The sequence below is a fragment of the Cheilinus undulatus genome, linkage group 19 (assembly GCF_018320785.1).
Source record: "Cheilinus undulatus linkage group 19, ASM1832078v1, whole genome shotgun sequence".
Taxonomy (NCBI): Eukaryota; Metazoa; Chordata; class Actinopteri; order Labriformes; family Labridae; genus Cheilinus; species Cheilinus undulatus.
In genome coordinates this window covers 24,070,693-24,085,322 of record NC_054883.1, presented here as the reverse complement: position 1 = coordinate 24,085,322, position 14,630 = coordinate 24,070,693, and the positions used below count along the sequence as shown (strand labels likewise).

The following is a 14,630-nucleotide window of genomic DNA, read 5'->3' as shown; positions in this document are numbered from 1 at the left end:
GTCCACATTTTAGGAAGCTCTGATCTAGAGCAGGGTTTCTCAACTGGTGAGTCCAAAAGTGGGTCACAGAGCTGTCACAAATGTGGACCAAGAGAAAAATTAGGCAAAAGAGTCTATGTCATATTGTGCATTTTCTGTAACAGCATGCACTCAAGATTTAATTTACCATATGGATGTTCTTGATTTTGACAGCCTAGTATCTATTTTTCTTTTATGTGGGTCATAGGAGGCCCAGCATGTATTAGATAAAGGAAAAAAAGGAAACTACAAGTCAGTGTAATAGAAGCAAAAGAATCTTTCCCTGACACTGACACGGGCAGCAGAATCTCACTGACCGACAGCTTTCTGAGCAAGGACGAGGTCATGGGCTGTATTTTCATGCATGTCCACAAAAACAGAAAATAGAGGAGGTGCTTACTGGCATTAGAGAGACTTTAAAGTAAACAGCACAACGTCCAGGATAAACCCAGCTAGTGAGGAGGGGGGAAAAGTTATTTGAAGCTGAAAAGGTGACCTCTGAAGAGGGTTCAACACGGACTGACAGATGCAGGAGCTCTACTGTAAAACAAGGCCTCACTGTCGGCTCCACACTCTGAGCAGCACGCCAAGGCTCCACGACAGAGCTGGTGACACATACTGATTTAAATAACACGGTTTAATACACTGATTTAGCTTCGTTCAGTAAAAACTCCAGAGTAACCACGAAATAAATAAAAAGTCATTTTAATGGAAGTTTCTTTCACGCTCACAATCAAGCTTATAGTCTGATCACAGAGAGATGTTGGACATTCACCCAGAACAAGACACACAGGGGTCACTTTATCAGACAAAAATATATATATTTAAATCTTTACAATAAGCTTGAATCATGAAACATACACAGAGGAGTGTGCACACCTACAGTCAAAACACTGATTTCTTTTTTAAACTCCTCGAGAGAAACAAGTCCGCTTTTGTACCCTGGTGTCAGTGTAAAATTCATGTTTTAAGCAACAACTTTTGTTTTTTACAAATGTGCAAATAAGACAGATTTGGAATCCTTCAGCGCTCAGTGTTAAAAAAAAAAGTCCAGGATCCTGCAGAGCAGTGACGGAGCTCACCTCAGTCCTGCCCGCTCAAGTTTAAATACAGCTCCTCGTTGCTTTGCTCTTTCATTTTCAAGTAAAGTGCTCCTCTAGCAAAAACCACACGGCATGAGATCAGTCTCGTATTCTTTCGCCACTGGTTTAAAAAAAACACAAACCCAGAAGTCCAACGGACAAAAAAGGGAATGTCTTTTTATGTAAAAAAGCAAAAGCCAACGATTCGACGCAGTCCTGGCTGTTTGTGTCACAAAGTCCCAGCAGGAATCATACAAACTCCAGCTTTCCATGTCCGCTGTACATCCCCCAGTGCACCAGACTCAGGATCTTATCGTTGCCCAAGTCAGCCTGCCTCATCTTATCGCAGGTCAGGCAGCAGTTCTCGTGTCCTGTCACTGGAACCATGCACTCCAGGTCCAGCTTTGCCACATGGCCCTTCTTGGTGTGGTGGCCGTGGAAGCTGTAGTGGAGCCGGGACAGCATCTGCTGCCGCTGGTCCTGCAGGCGTTTGTTCTCGCTACGCAGCATTCGCAACGCCAACATGATGAGCAGAACCAAGATAAGGCCGCCAGCAATGGGCACGGCAATCACGGCCGCCCGGAACCACACCTCTTTCGCTGATGCCAGCTCCTGAACCCGGGTCACGAGGTTCCTGTTGTTGCTGTCTGGCTGATACCGACTGTGATCTGCACACAGAGAGAAATCATCTGTTTAGCCTTATGTTACACATTCGACACACCAGGGTCATCTTTGAGTATCTTAATGAGAAGCTTTCAGAGTTTTCTTAGCAGTCATGCCAGTAACCACAGACAGAAAATAAGACCAGAGAGAGGAAGTGAGAGAGAGGGCAGCAGAGCCAAAAACAAATGAGTCACCTTGTCCCAACACAGAGCCAGAAATTAATTTAAGGTAATAAACTATCGTCTGCTCAGCCGGGGTCACAACAGAGTCTGCTGAGGACAGTTCCCCTTCCTCTGTCTCTCTGTGCTCCTTTCATAACTACATGCTTGTATTTCTACCCAACATGCAGCCTTGTCAGGAAATATTTTTTCTACAAGGCGCATTCCTCCTCAGTGGGAAAATTACATGGTGCACACATAATAAAAAGAGGGAATATATCTGATCTCTGTCCAAGTGCTTAAGGTAAACTGTCTGCTCCCTGCCTTTCTGGGCGCAGAGCTGGAGCCCATTAAAAGTCAAATTGAAGTTCTGTAAAGCTAGGAAGTTGAAAAAAAGGGAGGGGGCAGGGGTGGCCTGCATGTCCATAAACAGCAGAAGTGTTTGAAGAACCCTACAGCTCGACGTATTGCTCCTGGAACAGGAAAGGGGAAAATATTGAATATTTGCTGAGGAGGAATCATAAAAATCCCCCCAGAGAGCCCGACAGTATTAAAACCAGTCAAACAGAATTTGAGATTTCAGTTACAGGGCAAAGGCAAGCATCTGAACAGCCCGTGATTCAGCGAGGTTCATAAGGTTTCTTCTTTACCTGTCGAGTCCCTGGTGTGCGCCAGGTCGTGCAGGCCTCTGTAGTTGCACATGTCGTCGTGGCAGCACTCCAGCGTCGCAGCAGAGGATCCGCTGAGGGCATCCGAGACCCTGGAGCTGCTGCTGCAGACGTCCGCTGCGTTGGCGATGGGGTCTAAACACCCGTGTGTTAGGGGAGAGTTTGCATTGAGAGGGTCCAGGACCTTTGTGAAGCAGGCGTTCAGTTCTGATTTGCACATGTATCCGGTGGCTACACAGTGAGGTGCATCACAGTAACACCTTATTTCTCCTGGAAATGCATACAGGAAAAAAACAGGGTTAGAGAAACAAGAGGATTTAAAGCTGAAAAAGAGCATCATGTCAGGAGACAGTAAGCCATTTATTGGTCTGAACTTGGCACAAATTTAAAGGCCTTTAAAGAAGATGTTATTATAATTTAGCCCCCTGACCATGATAGTTTATTTCTTTAATGTTTGTTATCCAGTTCTTGTTGTTCTAATGGAAGCATGTTGGGTTTTAGAGGGACTTTCATTTTGAAGTGTTTGCTCATAAAGTGCCTGCTCTGCCCTGCAATAAACAGCCAGGTAACTTTAAACACCTCATGAGAATATTCCTCTTTTGCATCCATTCAGCAAAAAAAAAAAAAAATTGCCTACAGTTAAGACCTCCTCATGCAAAATTCTCCTTTTTGTTTTCTGTTTTATAAAACAGGAACCGTGTAGCTTATAATTAGTGGTTTGTTTGCCAAAGTCAATTTCTTTCAACCCAATAGGAAACTCGTAAAGAGGGAAGGGAGAGAGGGGGGCCGGAGCGCGGCACAGGAGTCTCCTTTCCCCCCACTGTTTGCACGCAAAGCTTTACTTGTGGTCAGGAGGAGAGCCTGGGGTTGGAGGCTGGGGGTGGAGGGTGTTCTGAGGTCCCATCTAAAGAGCTTCCAGCAACCTTATCATTACAACTGCCTGCTTTGACACGGGCCCACTCATTACTTCATCCAAGGCTTCTATTTTAGAAAGCAAAAATGTGGGGCAAAGAGCTGCTCTTAAGACGCAAGATAGCTTTTTTTTGTGAGCACACACTGTCTTATAAGTTAGTGGTGTCTATTTACATATTTATATGCTGAGCATTCTGCAGAAAAAGCAGTACCCAAGGGGCCATATTGAAAAAATTCTATAAATAAAACAGTTAACACTTAGCTTGAAGTCTCCTTCAAGTTTCTACGAGACACTTTTATATCCAAGCTAAAATTACAGGACTTTAATTTCTGTTGCACACTTTTTTCGTCTCAGTGCTAATGTCCTCTGAATGCACCAACTCGCAGTGCAGGAGCACATTCATCAGATCAGTGTTTTCCCTGTGAATGATTGGAGCAGCAGGGCCCGGGCAGGTCATTTGGAGAATATTTCATTAGAAAGGAGAGGCCCCTTTGTGGGCTGATGGAGGGAGGGAGGGGGGAGAAAAACAGGCAGAGAAGCGAGGCTTTTTAGTCCTGCTAAAATATCCAAAACTAAGTTAAACAGAAGTTATTTTAGTGAGACAGTGCAGCCAAATGACACCAGGATTGAGTATTTGGGTGTATTGGAGAGTTTAAAGCCTTGTTTGAGGTGTTAATTTGTTGAAACTATTATAAAAAGGGACATTAACTCTAAATCAGATTATTTTGCCGCAGGGTCGTTTTAGTCATATCTAATGGTAATTGTTAATACATTTAAGGATCATGCATTTTTAAATGAAGCAACTAATTTTAAAGCAATATCATGGTGTAGTTTCTACCTTGAAATGATCATTTTTGCAGCAGCATCCAAATAAGCAACTTTTGAATCTTTGCCCTTATTTGTTTATAGCGCCATTTTTATTTGGTTTTGTTGTTTTATTATTGATTTGAGCATTCTGTCTTGCAGTTTCAAGTCCAAGGGTTGACAAAAAAGACAATAAATTGAGTAGTATTCACACTATCTGGACATTATGCTAAGCAAATTAGCTTTTACTGAAAGTAATATGAGTAATCTGAAAAAATATTTCATAAAAGTTTGGAAAAGGCTCAGGGTTTTAAGGGTGAGATAAAGTTGAGTGGGGCGTAAGTTCACTCCAGTTTTATCGCTGTTTTATCCTGATTTAAAGTAGTCGACAAACAAGCCCTGCCTAGAGACCAAAGTCTATTCACCTTTAGTAAGAAGAACAGCCATGGCACAAAGTTCCAGTTGTAGCCAAATGGAAATGAAACTGGACTGGCGATCCATTTACACCAAATTAATGCGCAAAAAAAACGTCCTCGTTTATATCCAGTAGCAGCAGCAGAGTCCGCTGGGCGACAAAAAGATTTACATGGAGCTAAAAACGAGACATTCCTGTGCTCAAACACGACAGCTCACAATCCTAAAACAAACAAAAAGTGGCAAAATGTCTCTGAAATGTCCCCTTTCCCACATGGAGACAGAAATGTTACGTTTTAAAAGAGGTCCGACATTTCTGGAGGACGCAAAACTATGCGTCTTCTTCTTCGGAGGTGAAAAAAAGCGAAATATACTCCTGCAGAAGAAAAGAAAAGTTGTCACCGGTGGTCCTCCTCTGTCTCTGAATGCGGACGGTCACGGTGGAGCATCACTTTTGTATTCCTGGACGGAGAAATGTGAGAAAAAGTTGGACAACTCCGCCGGACCGAGGACTGCACGCAGACTCCAGGCAGACGAGATTTAGCTGAAGAAATAGCTGTGGTCTGTCAGGGCTCCGCCCCTTCCCTCTGATTGGTTAGCTCACCGAGAGGGAAGTTAGGTAGATTATAGGAACATTCTATCCGAAAGTACTCTTCAGAATAAAAGAAGGCAAGTCAAGCTAACAAATACACTACATTAAGCGAGAAGACACATGATATCATTATTTAAACACAAATTCAAACGTTAAGGTTGATTTAACTACAAAAATAGATAAATATATCTTTTTATATAAGAAGAGGAGAATATGTAACCAAATCATTTTTTACACTGAAATTTAATGCAAAATTGTGCTTATCATAACTACATTTTGCTTTAAATTTTCCCTACATGAAATATAACAATTGTGTTGTAATGTTTAATTAAAAATCGCGTTTATTTTTGGCTAGATGAAAACCAATCTGTTTAATCACGTAAATATTCCGGATTTCTCCTGTCTGTCGCTCTCTAGCTTGATGGTGTAACTCATGTAATGCCAGTCCATTCATGATCCTTCATTTCCATAATACCATATTCCATATGTCATTATAGGATTCCAGTGGCCATGGTAGCAGTCTTTCCGACAAGATAAAAGCGTCCCTTTAATTGCAGAGTATAGAGTTTGGTCGTTTTGTAAGTGCAACATTATTCTTTTTATACATTTTAATATGGAATAACACTTTGAATTATTTAAGAAAGCACAAGAAAACACCAAATTTCTGTCTTCCTTCAGTACAACTTCGTGTTTTTCACAGAGACTGTCAGCTGCAGGATATTCCACAATGTACATTTAAAAATATTCACACATGCATATTATTCTACAGACTGTCCAGGATGCCATGCATTTCATATTTGTACATTTGTTAAAAGCCGTAGGTGTTTTATAGAGTCAGACAGTCGTGCAGCAGCAGCAGCATTTACCTGCAGTGTCATGGTGCAGGCAGCCAGGTTGACGCCGCGCTGAGCCGCTTCCCTTCAGGCTACCAGACTGCTGCTGCAGGGAGGAGCGGACAGCCGTTTAAAGAAATTAGCAATCCAAAAAGGCGCATGGCGCCACCGAGACGACACACAAACACACGCACATAACAAGCGCGCGCACGGTCACAATTGCTCTGGAACAATTGGCAATACAAAATTATACGTGCACGCGCGATTGGTATCAGCAAACTCTCTATTTGGCAGTCAACAAACATTGAATTAAAATGTAGGTTAGTGAACGATGTAAACGAGCCCCCTCCTCAATATTTTAATTGACTTTATATTAAAAACAAGAGGAAGTAAAATAATTTAATCCTGGAGAGACTGAACTGTCACAGCGACATTATGTCCTGGGGGGGGGGTCATTACGGAAGACCGAGCCTGTCTCCCTGTCTGAATTAGTAAAGCCTGCAAAGGCCGGGACCGGTCGACAGACAACAGGAAGAGGATTCTGCTTTAGGGAACAGAGAAAACTACTTTTTTGCAATTACCGTAATTATCTGCAATTCCACAGAGGCGCCAGTCCACGACTGGCGTTACATCCTTTATCCAAACACGGCTGAGAACAGCTGAAAAAAGGGGTGGAAGGGCACAAAAAGGGTCTAATGGGTGTTACAATGAACCATGACATTCTCGTGAGAAATTACCTTCTTTAGTTTGCATAAGTTTCTGTGATACTGGGAGCAGCCTGGGTCTACTTGTCAAGTTTAAAGCACAAAAGGCTCAAACACGTGGAACCCTCTGTAGAATAGTGCATCCACGTTATATTTTTTTTTAATTACAACCAATTCAACGCATTAAGCAATGAAATGTATTTTTAACATTATAATCAACCAAACTGCACCTGAACTGCCTGGGAGCTTCGCCTCACTGAAGCTAAGCGCTGCTGTTTCACAATTGAATAACGCCCTCTGGTGGTCAAATAGTTCTTATTCCTCAGATGTGTATTTCCTTTACTAACATTTATCTTCCATGACCAGCTCTTTCCACTTTTACTCGGTAAATAGATTGAAAGGTCTCTGGTCATTATGATTTATTTACTTGATTAATTAATTTCTAGAGGATCTGAGTGGAGCTGAGGATGCTGTGATTTTATGTCTTTGATTTAGTCTGTTTTTTAATGCAGAAGCTAATTTATCATGTCAATGTTATCGTCTAACTTCTTTGATAATCATTATTATCAATACACGATTCTGCTTTAAGATTTATAATAAATGTAGATTTAGATTACCTTAAGTGTTTGTATTTGTCTCCTATCAATGTGACATTTTGATTGTTTATAGATGTTTTTGTTCATCTTTTCAATTTCTTATTACATTGTATTACTTATATCATTATATTTTTATTGTATTTCAAGGCATACCCACAGAAATATATTGACCCCTGTAAGCTCAGTAAATGGGGCCCACCATAGATGATTATCAATAAGGGCTGTTAAGTTTAATTGTCTTAATTGTGATTAATTAAGGTCCGCATTTAGTGCACTACATTTCTTTTTATTCGCGATCAGTCACATGCAATTGCATTGTCCCGTTCAGCACACTTTTGCAAAGCCACTGAGATGTCTCCCTGCTGCTACAGTGATGTAAAACAAATAAGCCACTGCTTCTTCAGGTTTCATTTTAGTTTAAAAAGTCACAGATGGCTCAGTGGAAAAGTCAGAAGTTATCTGAACTTTGTGTTAATAAACATTTACCTTTTAACTGTTTTTTTTTTTAAACTTCACAATTTTTTTTCCCACTGTGATCCTTAGTTCCAGAAAAATGCAAAATAGTGGAATTTTAAAATTCGATTAAAAGGATTCAATTAATTGCGATCTACAGAAATAGATTAATTGCAATTAAAAATGTTTAATCTTTTGACAGCCCTAATATCAATGTATGCATGCCAAACCAACAGTGCTGGTGCCCGCCTCCTTGCAAACACTCTGGCCTGTGTCCGACTGCTTTTGAAGCTTTTAGTAAACAAGTTTCTAGATGAATTATTGTTGAAGTCAAATGCTTTAGCCAGTGACCTTCTCCTTTTGGTTTTGGCATCCTCACTTTTGTTGAAATCCTGGCATGGCTAACTATCTGACATCATTGGTTTAACAGTTGCATGCACAAGGTGCATGACTGACCCATTATCTCATTGCCTTTAAATAAACAGAGTGTGTGACTGTAGGACTTGATAAATCAGCTAGACCATGACACTGAAAATGTGGAAAGACTTTACAATTCTCACAAGGTAATACATGAGTAACTTACTGCTTGTCACTGATTCAGTAGTGAGTATTTCCTAAATATGATGCTTTACTTTACAATAGGGAACAAAAAATGAGGAATGAAGAGAAGCTATCATTGAGTAATGATCAGTATTGAACGCATCCTCAGTATGATGATCAACTACCAATTTACAGGTTTTCTCAATTGCTTAAACTCTAAATCCCATTCCCTGAACCAAATCATCAGTGACCTAACCCCTTATGGCTGAACCTTTAGCACTTTTATCTCACAGATCTCCTTTTATTGCAAAACTCTTAACACATTCTAGCTCTCAAAGACATATTTTGCACTGAGATTCACCTGTGACGCAGAATAATAACTATAGGTGGTAGTCGTCAAACACAATTACAGCACAGTGCATCAAAACTGGAAGCAATGGTTGCTGATGATGTGATAAAACCAATATAAACCAGTTTAGAGAGCAAAAGTGAGCTGAAAGTTGATATGGAAGATGGATGGTGCCAAACTGTAAGTGATGGCCCATGAGGATGAGGAAGAGTGTGCATGGTTAAATGATGTGCAGGACAGGTCACATGCACCCATCGTGATCATGGATAATTTTAACAGTCTGAGGTCCTGAGTGCTGTGGAACAGGTTTTCATTGAGGATATCTCTGCTCCATTCAGCTTTCCAGTCTCCCAGTTCCTGCTGAGATACACCCCTACAGCATGATGCTGCCACCACCATACTTTACTGTTGGGATGGTATTGGGCAGATGATGAGTGGTGCCTGGTTTCCACCAGATTTAGAACTGAGGCTACTCAGTTCAATCTTGCTTTCATCAGACCAGAGAATCCTGTTCCTCACAATCTGAGTCTTTTGGGTGCTCTTTTTTGTAAACTCAAAGCAGACTTTGGACTACAAGATGAACCTTTTTGAAGATTTCTACAAAGTTTGGTCTCCCTGTGGATCAAAATATGAATAACCATGACCTGGGGAACTGAGACCGTCGAAAGTAAGTGGAACAACTGTGGACTTTTTCTTCTTACATGCTTCTATAACCCTCTTCAAAGAGAATCAATGGAAGCACTAAGACAACCTGACAGAAGTAAATAAGGTGTAGGTAGAGCCAGACAGAGGAAAACTACAGAGTGAGTCTTTGCATGCTGAGAGGATGAGCGTTGACAAGCTTTCAGCTCAGGGTGGGAGGAGGAGGAGGAGGGTCTTCTAAGTGGCCTTTCAGGTAGTGATTACACCCCACAAGTTCAGGTTGTGTCTGCTTTCACACATTAGGAGATACTTGTAGGTGTGACCTGGGACAGACAGTAGGGGCTTTGCTTTACAAAAGACCCCATACTGTTGGATCAACGATGGCTGAGTCTCTGCTCAGATAACAAGAGAAGAGACTGGAGGTCAAGTCTACCAGAGAAAGCCTGTCTGGATTTGAACATTGAGCACAAGATAAGAAACTCCTCAAAAAGAGGCTGAAATGTTCTTATTGTGCAGAAATGTTCCCACTTTGAAGAAGTGAAGCTCTCCACGACACATGAAGACACTCAGAGGCAGACAGACTTCCTCCGACACCTCTCAGCTTCCTCTCCTCTCTTTGATGTGAGCCATATCAAGGTCTCTGAAGAATCCGAGACAGGCAGACTGTCTCCGTGCTCCATGATCTATTTTATTCTCCTGCAGATAATGGAGCACGCACACACAGACAGAAAGAGCGCTGTGAGGATACAAAGTGTGGATGTGCAGCGAGTAGCTTTGATGTTACAGATTGAGTTACACACTCAGCATTCAGACGCATTCATGCAGAGTTTATCTGGAGTGCTCCAGGACAGGAAACTGACAGCATCCACCTTTGTTTTTACTCGTTTTATGTGGAGAATTAATTCAGCAGCACTCTGTTCTCTTCTCCACATACAGAGATGACAGTGAAGATAATGTCTGTTTGATCATCAGGGGGTGTGCAGACATTATTCCTCAGCTCTGCCTCTGTGTCTGAAGATTCACTGAAACTTTAATAGCACACTTCAGAAAGAAAGGAACAGTTTTAGAAGAAATCTTTAAACTCTAAGGTGATTTTATTGCCTATATATGAGTACATCTTTACATTTTTCAAATAAGTCAAAACAGCTGTGTGGACAGCAAACATACTGAAATTCTAGAACAATCCAAATAAAAAATGCACAAATCCAGAAACAGCTGTAAAAGAAAACTGCATCAGTTGTGCATTTGCAGCAAGTTTAATGTTAACATAATTGTTTCTGCTTTTGCAGCAAGTTCTTTCATTTGCAATGCATCATGTTGCACATGATTAGGACTTTTGTGCGCATTTTTGCACATTTTTATCTCTGTTCATACAATGTATTAAAGACTACACCACGATGGGATTTGCAGTAGTCCGCTAATAAACAAAAAACATTTCATTATTTTCTGTATGACCATCCAAGTGCATATCCAGGGGGCAGCCATGGTCTACCTATCAATGGGTTCATCTTTACAGGCTTCAAATAAGCAGAACAAATCTGTGAACAGAAAAACATGCTGCAAATTCAAAGACATTCTAAATCAATAATGCACAAATCCAGAAACTGCTGCAAAAGAAAACTCTGCACCAACTGTGCATTTGAAGCAAGTTTAATGTCAACATAATTGTTTCTGCTTGTGCATCAAGTTCTATCTATCTGGTTCTATCTCATTTCCGAACATTTTTATCTGTGTTTATACAATGCAATAAAGACTGGACCATCAACTGACCAGATCTGCAGTAGTCCGGATAGTAAACAAAAACCATGCCTATAATTACTGCATGTCCTTCCAAGTGCATTTCCAGGGGGCAGCCATGGCCAACCTATAAATCTGAGGGGCCAGGCCAGTGATCCCCCAGAATTCTTCAACTATATTGACTATGTGCTTGATCAGAAGCATGACTTATACTTCAATACACTTTTTGGGCTGCGTTGCAGCAAGTGAAGCTATGAGTACTTACAATGTACCGGTGCATCTAAAAAATCAGACTATCATGAAAAAGCTCTAAGATCTCCTGGTAGACTGACAGCGTTGACTCTGGACTTGATAAAGACCAGTAGACTAACAGCAGCAGATGACATGGACCCCCAAACCATCACTGTGGAGACTGGACTTTGAGATTCTTGGATTCTGTTCCTCTCTGATCTTCCTCCAGACTCTGGGACCTTGGTATTCAAAATTAACCTGCGTCTGAAAATAGGACTTTGGACTAATGAGACCTCAACGGTCCAGTTCTTTTTCTCCTTGGGCCAGGTGAGACGCTGATGGCATCTGTTCAGGATTGGCTTTACACCAAGAACACAACACTTGAAGTCCAATTCCAGGACCTGTCTGTGTGGTGACTCTTGAGACACTGACTCCAGTTTCAGTCCAGTCCTTGTGAAGCTCCTCTAAGTCCTTGAATCTGCTTTGTTTGAATGCTGCGCTCATCCCTGTTGATTGTGCTTTTCTTACCACACTTTTTCCTTCAGTCAATTTTTCATGAATCTGCTTAGATACAGCCTCTGAGAACAGCCTGACCTTTCAGCAGTGACCTTCTGTGGCTTACCCTCCTTGTGGAGGATGTCAGAGATTATCCTCTGGACAATAGTCAGGTCAGCAGTCTTCCCATGATTGTAGATGTGTGTACTGAACCAAAGAAAGAGAATGAAGGCAGGAAACCTTTGCAAATTGTACTTTAACACAAAATTCTAATATTCTGAGATTTTTTATTTCATGGCTGTAAGTCCTAATCATCAAGATGAACCCAAAACAGTCCTGAAATATTTTACTTTGCATATAGAATATATGGAATTTTCACTTTTTGAAGTGAAACACCTGGAAAAAACAATGTTTGCACAATATTCTTTCTTTTAGATGCACTTGTTTACTTATGATCACTTTCTAAAGTAAACCTGTTCAACTGCTTATTAACACAAATGCTTAATCAGCCAATAGCATCGCAATGCAACCAATGCATTTAGGTATGTAGACACGGTCAGGGCAATGGGTTGAAGTTCAGAGGAAGGAGGAGGAGATTAAGAGGAAAGGTGAGTTGTGTAGGAGCCTTGTAGTGTTTTGTCACTGATGACCTCTCCTCTATCCCCAGTAGCAAAATCTGTTTAGCAGCCAAACACAGTCCTTCAATGCAAAAGGACATCTTGATTACTAATCCTGTAAACCATGAAGATTCTTTGGAGACCTCTCAGTGTTCATTATCATGTCCAAGATGTTTTCCTGTGAATGCAAAAGAAAAGTTGTCTCTGCAAGTTGAGACTGGAGCAGACATACCAGGAAGATAAACGTCTGTGATCTGATAACACTAATCTGAGGAACAGAGGCGCTCACCGTTCCCACAGTCTGCAGTCCAGGAGGTAAAAGAACCAGCAGGGGGCAGCAGAGTTTATGTACAGAGACAACTGATCTGTAAGCATGTTTTGAGTGCTTTATTTTTTTGTGAAAGTGGGGCAAATAATAGAACATTCTTCTTTTAGCTCCTTTAAGATTATACATTTAATGAGAGGATTTAATTTTTTTAGCTGTTGAAGGAAACCACATTATAAAATAAAAAAGGTGTCAGAAAAGGTTTACTAGGAGCAAGGGTTTTCTTTTAACCTTAAAAGTATATAACACATTTTTTTCTGACAGTGTCCTTTTTTATTTTTAGTTCAGCCTGTTAGTGATTGAGAATCTGTGATTTAAAAAGAAGCCTGGACAAATCTAAAAGAGGACTTATGGGGAAAAAAAAATAATAATAAAAATAAAAATAAAAATTTAGATATAAACTACTGTACATGGACAAGAGTTCAGATGTTTGATCATTACTGTCATATCCAAACCAAAAAAAAAAATTCCATTATTTTGTATGGAGTTAGTCACCCTTTTGCAGCTTTAACAGCCTCCACTCTTCTTTGAAGGCTGTTTTTGTGGGAATGTGTGCCTATTCACTCTGTAGAGCATTTATGAGGTTAGGGACTGATGTTGGACCAGAAGGCTCAACTTCATACAAAAAGTGGGGTTTAGGTCAGGGCTCTGTGTAGGCCAGTCAAGTTCTTCCACACCAAACTCATCAAACCAGCATTTCATAGTCCTTCTTTGTGCACTGGGGCACAGTCATGTTGGAATAGAAAAGGGCCTTCACCAAACTGTTGCCACACAGTTGGAAGTTGGCCTCCACTAGAGATAAGGGGCCTACCATTTTCCCTCCTCCACTAAACTTCACAGTTGAGACAATGCAGTCAGGCAGGTAATGTTCTCCCAGCATCCGCCAAACTCAGACTTGTCAATCTGACCGCCAAACAGAAAAGCATGATTCACAGTCCAGTGTCAGTGCACTTCCTTCACTCCATCTGAAGCTTGGCATTGGACTTTGTGATGTGAGGCTTGCATGCAGCTGCTCAGCCATGGAAACCCATTCATGAAGCTCCTGCTGCAAGTTTTAGTGTTCATATTAATGTGAGTGGAAACTCAGAAGTTGCAGGGCGTTGCTTGATCAAACTGTGATTTATGCGGCCTTCCGCTTTGTGGCTGTTGTTCCTAAACTCTTCCACTTCATATCACTAACGGTTGACTATGCAAAATCCAGCAGGGATGAAACTTCACAATCTTAATGCAAAGGTGACATCCATGAGAGTACCACACTTGAAGACATTGAGCTCTTCAGGACAACTCATTCAGGATCACAAATGTTTGCAAATGGAGACTGCATAGCAAGGTACTTGATTTTATGCACCTGAATTCAATAATTTACAGGTGTGGCCAAATACTTTTGTCCATACAGTGTCTGGTCCAAGAAGTATTTCGGACTTCTAAATTTTGCATTTATTCTTGGCGGTCAGAGATAGCGGCTGAACGAAAGGAGCCACAAGCTAAATTTAACCCAACTCGCCTTTTTTAAGGAGAGCAGTCTCCATACATGGGGCACATGCATATAGCCACTGGGGGCAGTTGCCTGTTTCTAGCGTTAAAATCAAGATTATTAATCTCCACCCAGCAGTCAAATTTCACAGAAATGAGAAATACATAAGCACAAGAACTAGCCATTTAGAAAAAAATAAAATGATTGGCCCCAACACTCCACTTGCCACCACCTCTAATTTTCTTTTTGCAGTAAAACAAGGAAAATGATTGGATCTGCAGGGTTTTCAAGCAGCCAAGAACGACATGATCCTGGAGAGACA

General features: G+C 41.1%; 1 protein-coding gene across 1 annotated transcript; it reads right to left on the bottom strand.

The window, feature by feature from the left end:
- Nucleotides 1–707: 707 nt before the first annotated feature.
- On the bottom strand, nt 708–5,248 carry bambia (BMP and activin membrane-bound inhibitor (Xenopus laevis) homolog a). The gene is made up of 3 exons (XM_041814224.1): nt 4,732–5,248; nt 2,572–2,859; nt 708–1,768 (listed from the first exon to the last, which is right to left on the bottom strand). The coding sequence occupies exons 1-3, from the start codon at nt 4,805–4,807 to the stop codon at nt 1,350–1,352; spliced, it is 783 nt and encodes a 260-aa protein (XP_041670158.1). The 5' UTR covers nt 4,808–5,248; the 3' UTR covers nt 708–1,349.
- Nucleotides 5,249–14,630: the final 9,382 nt, after the last annotated feature.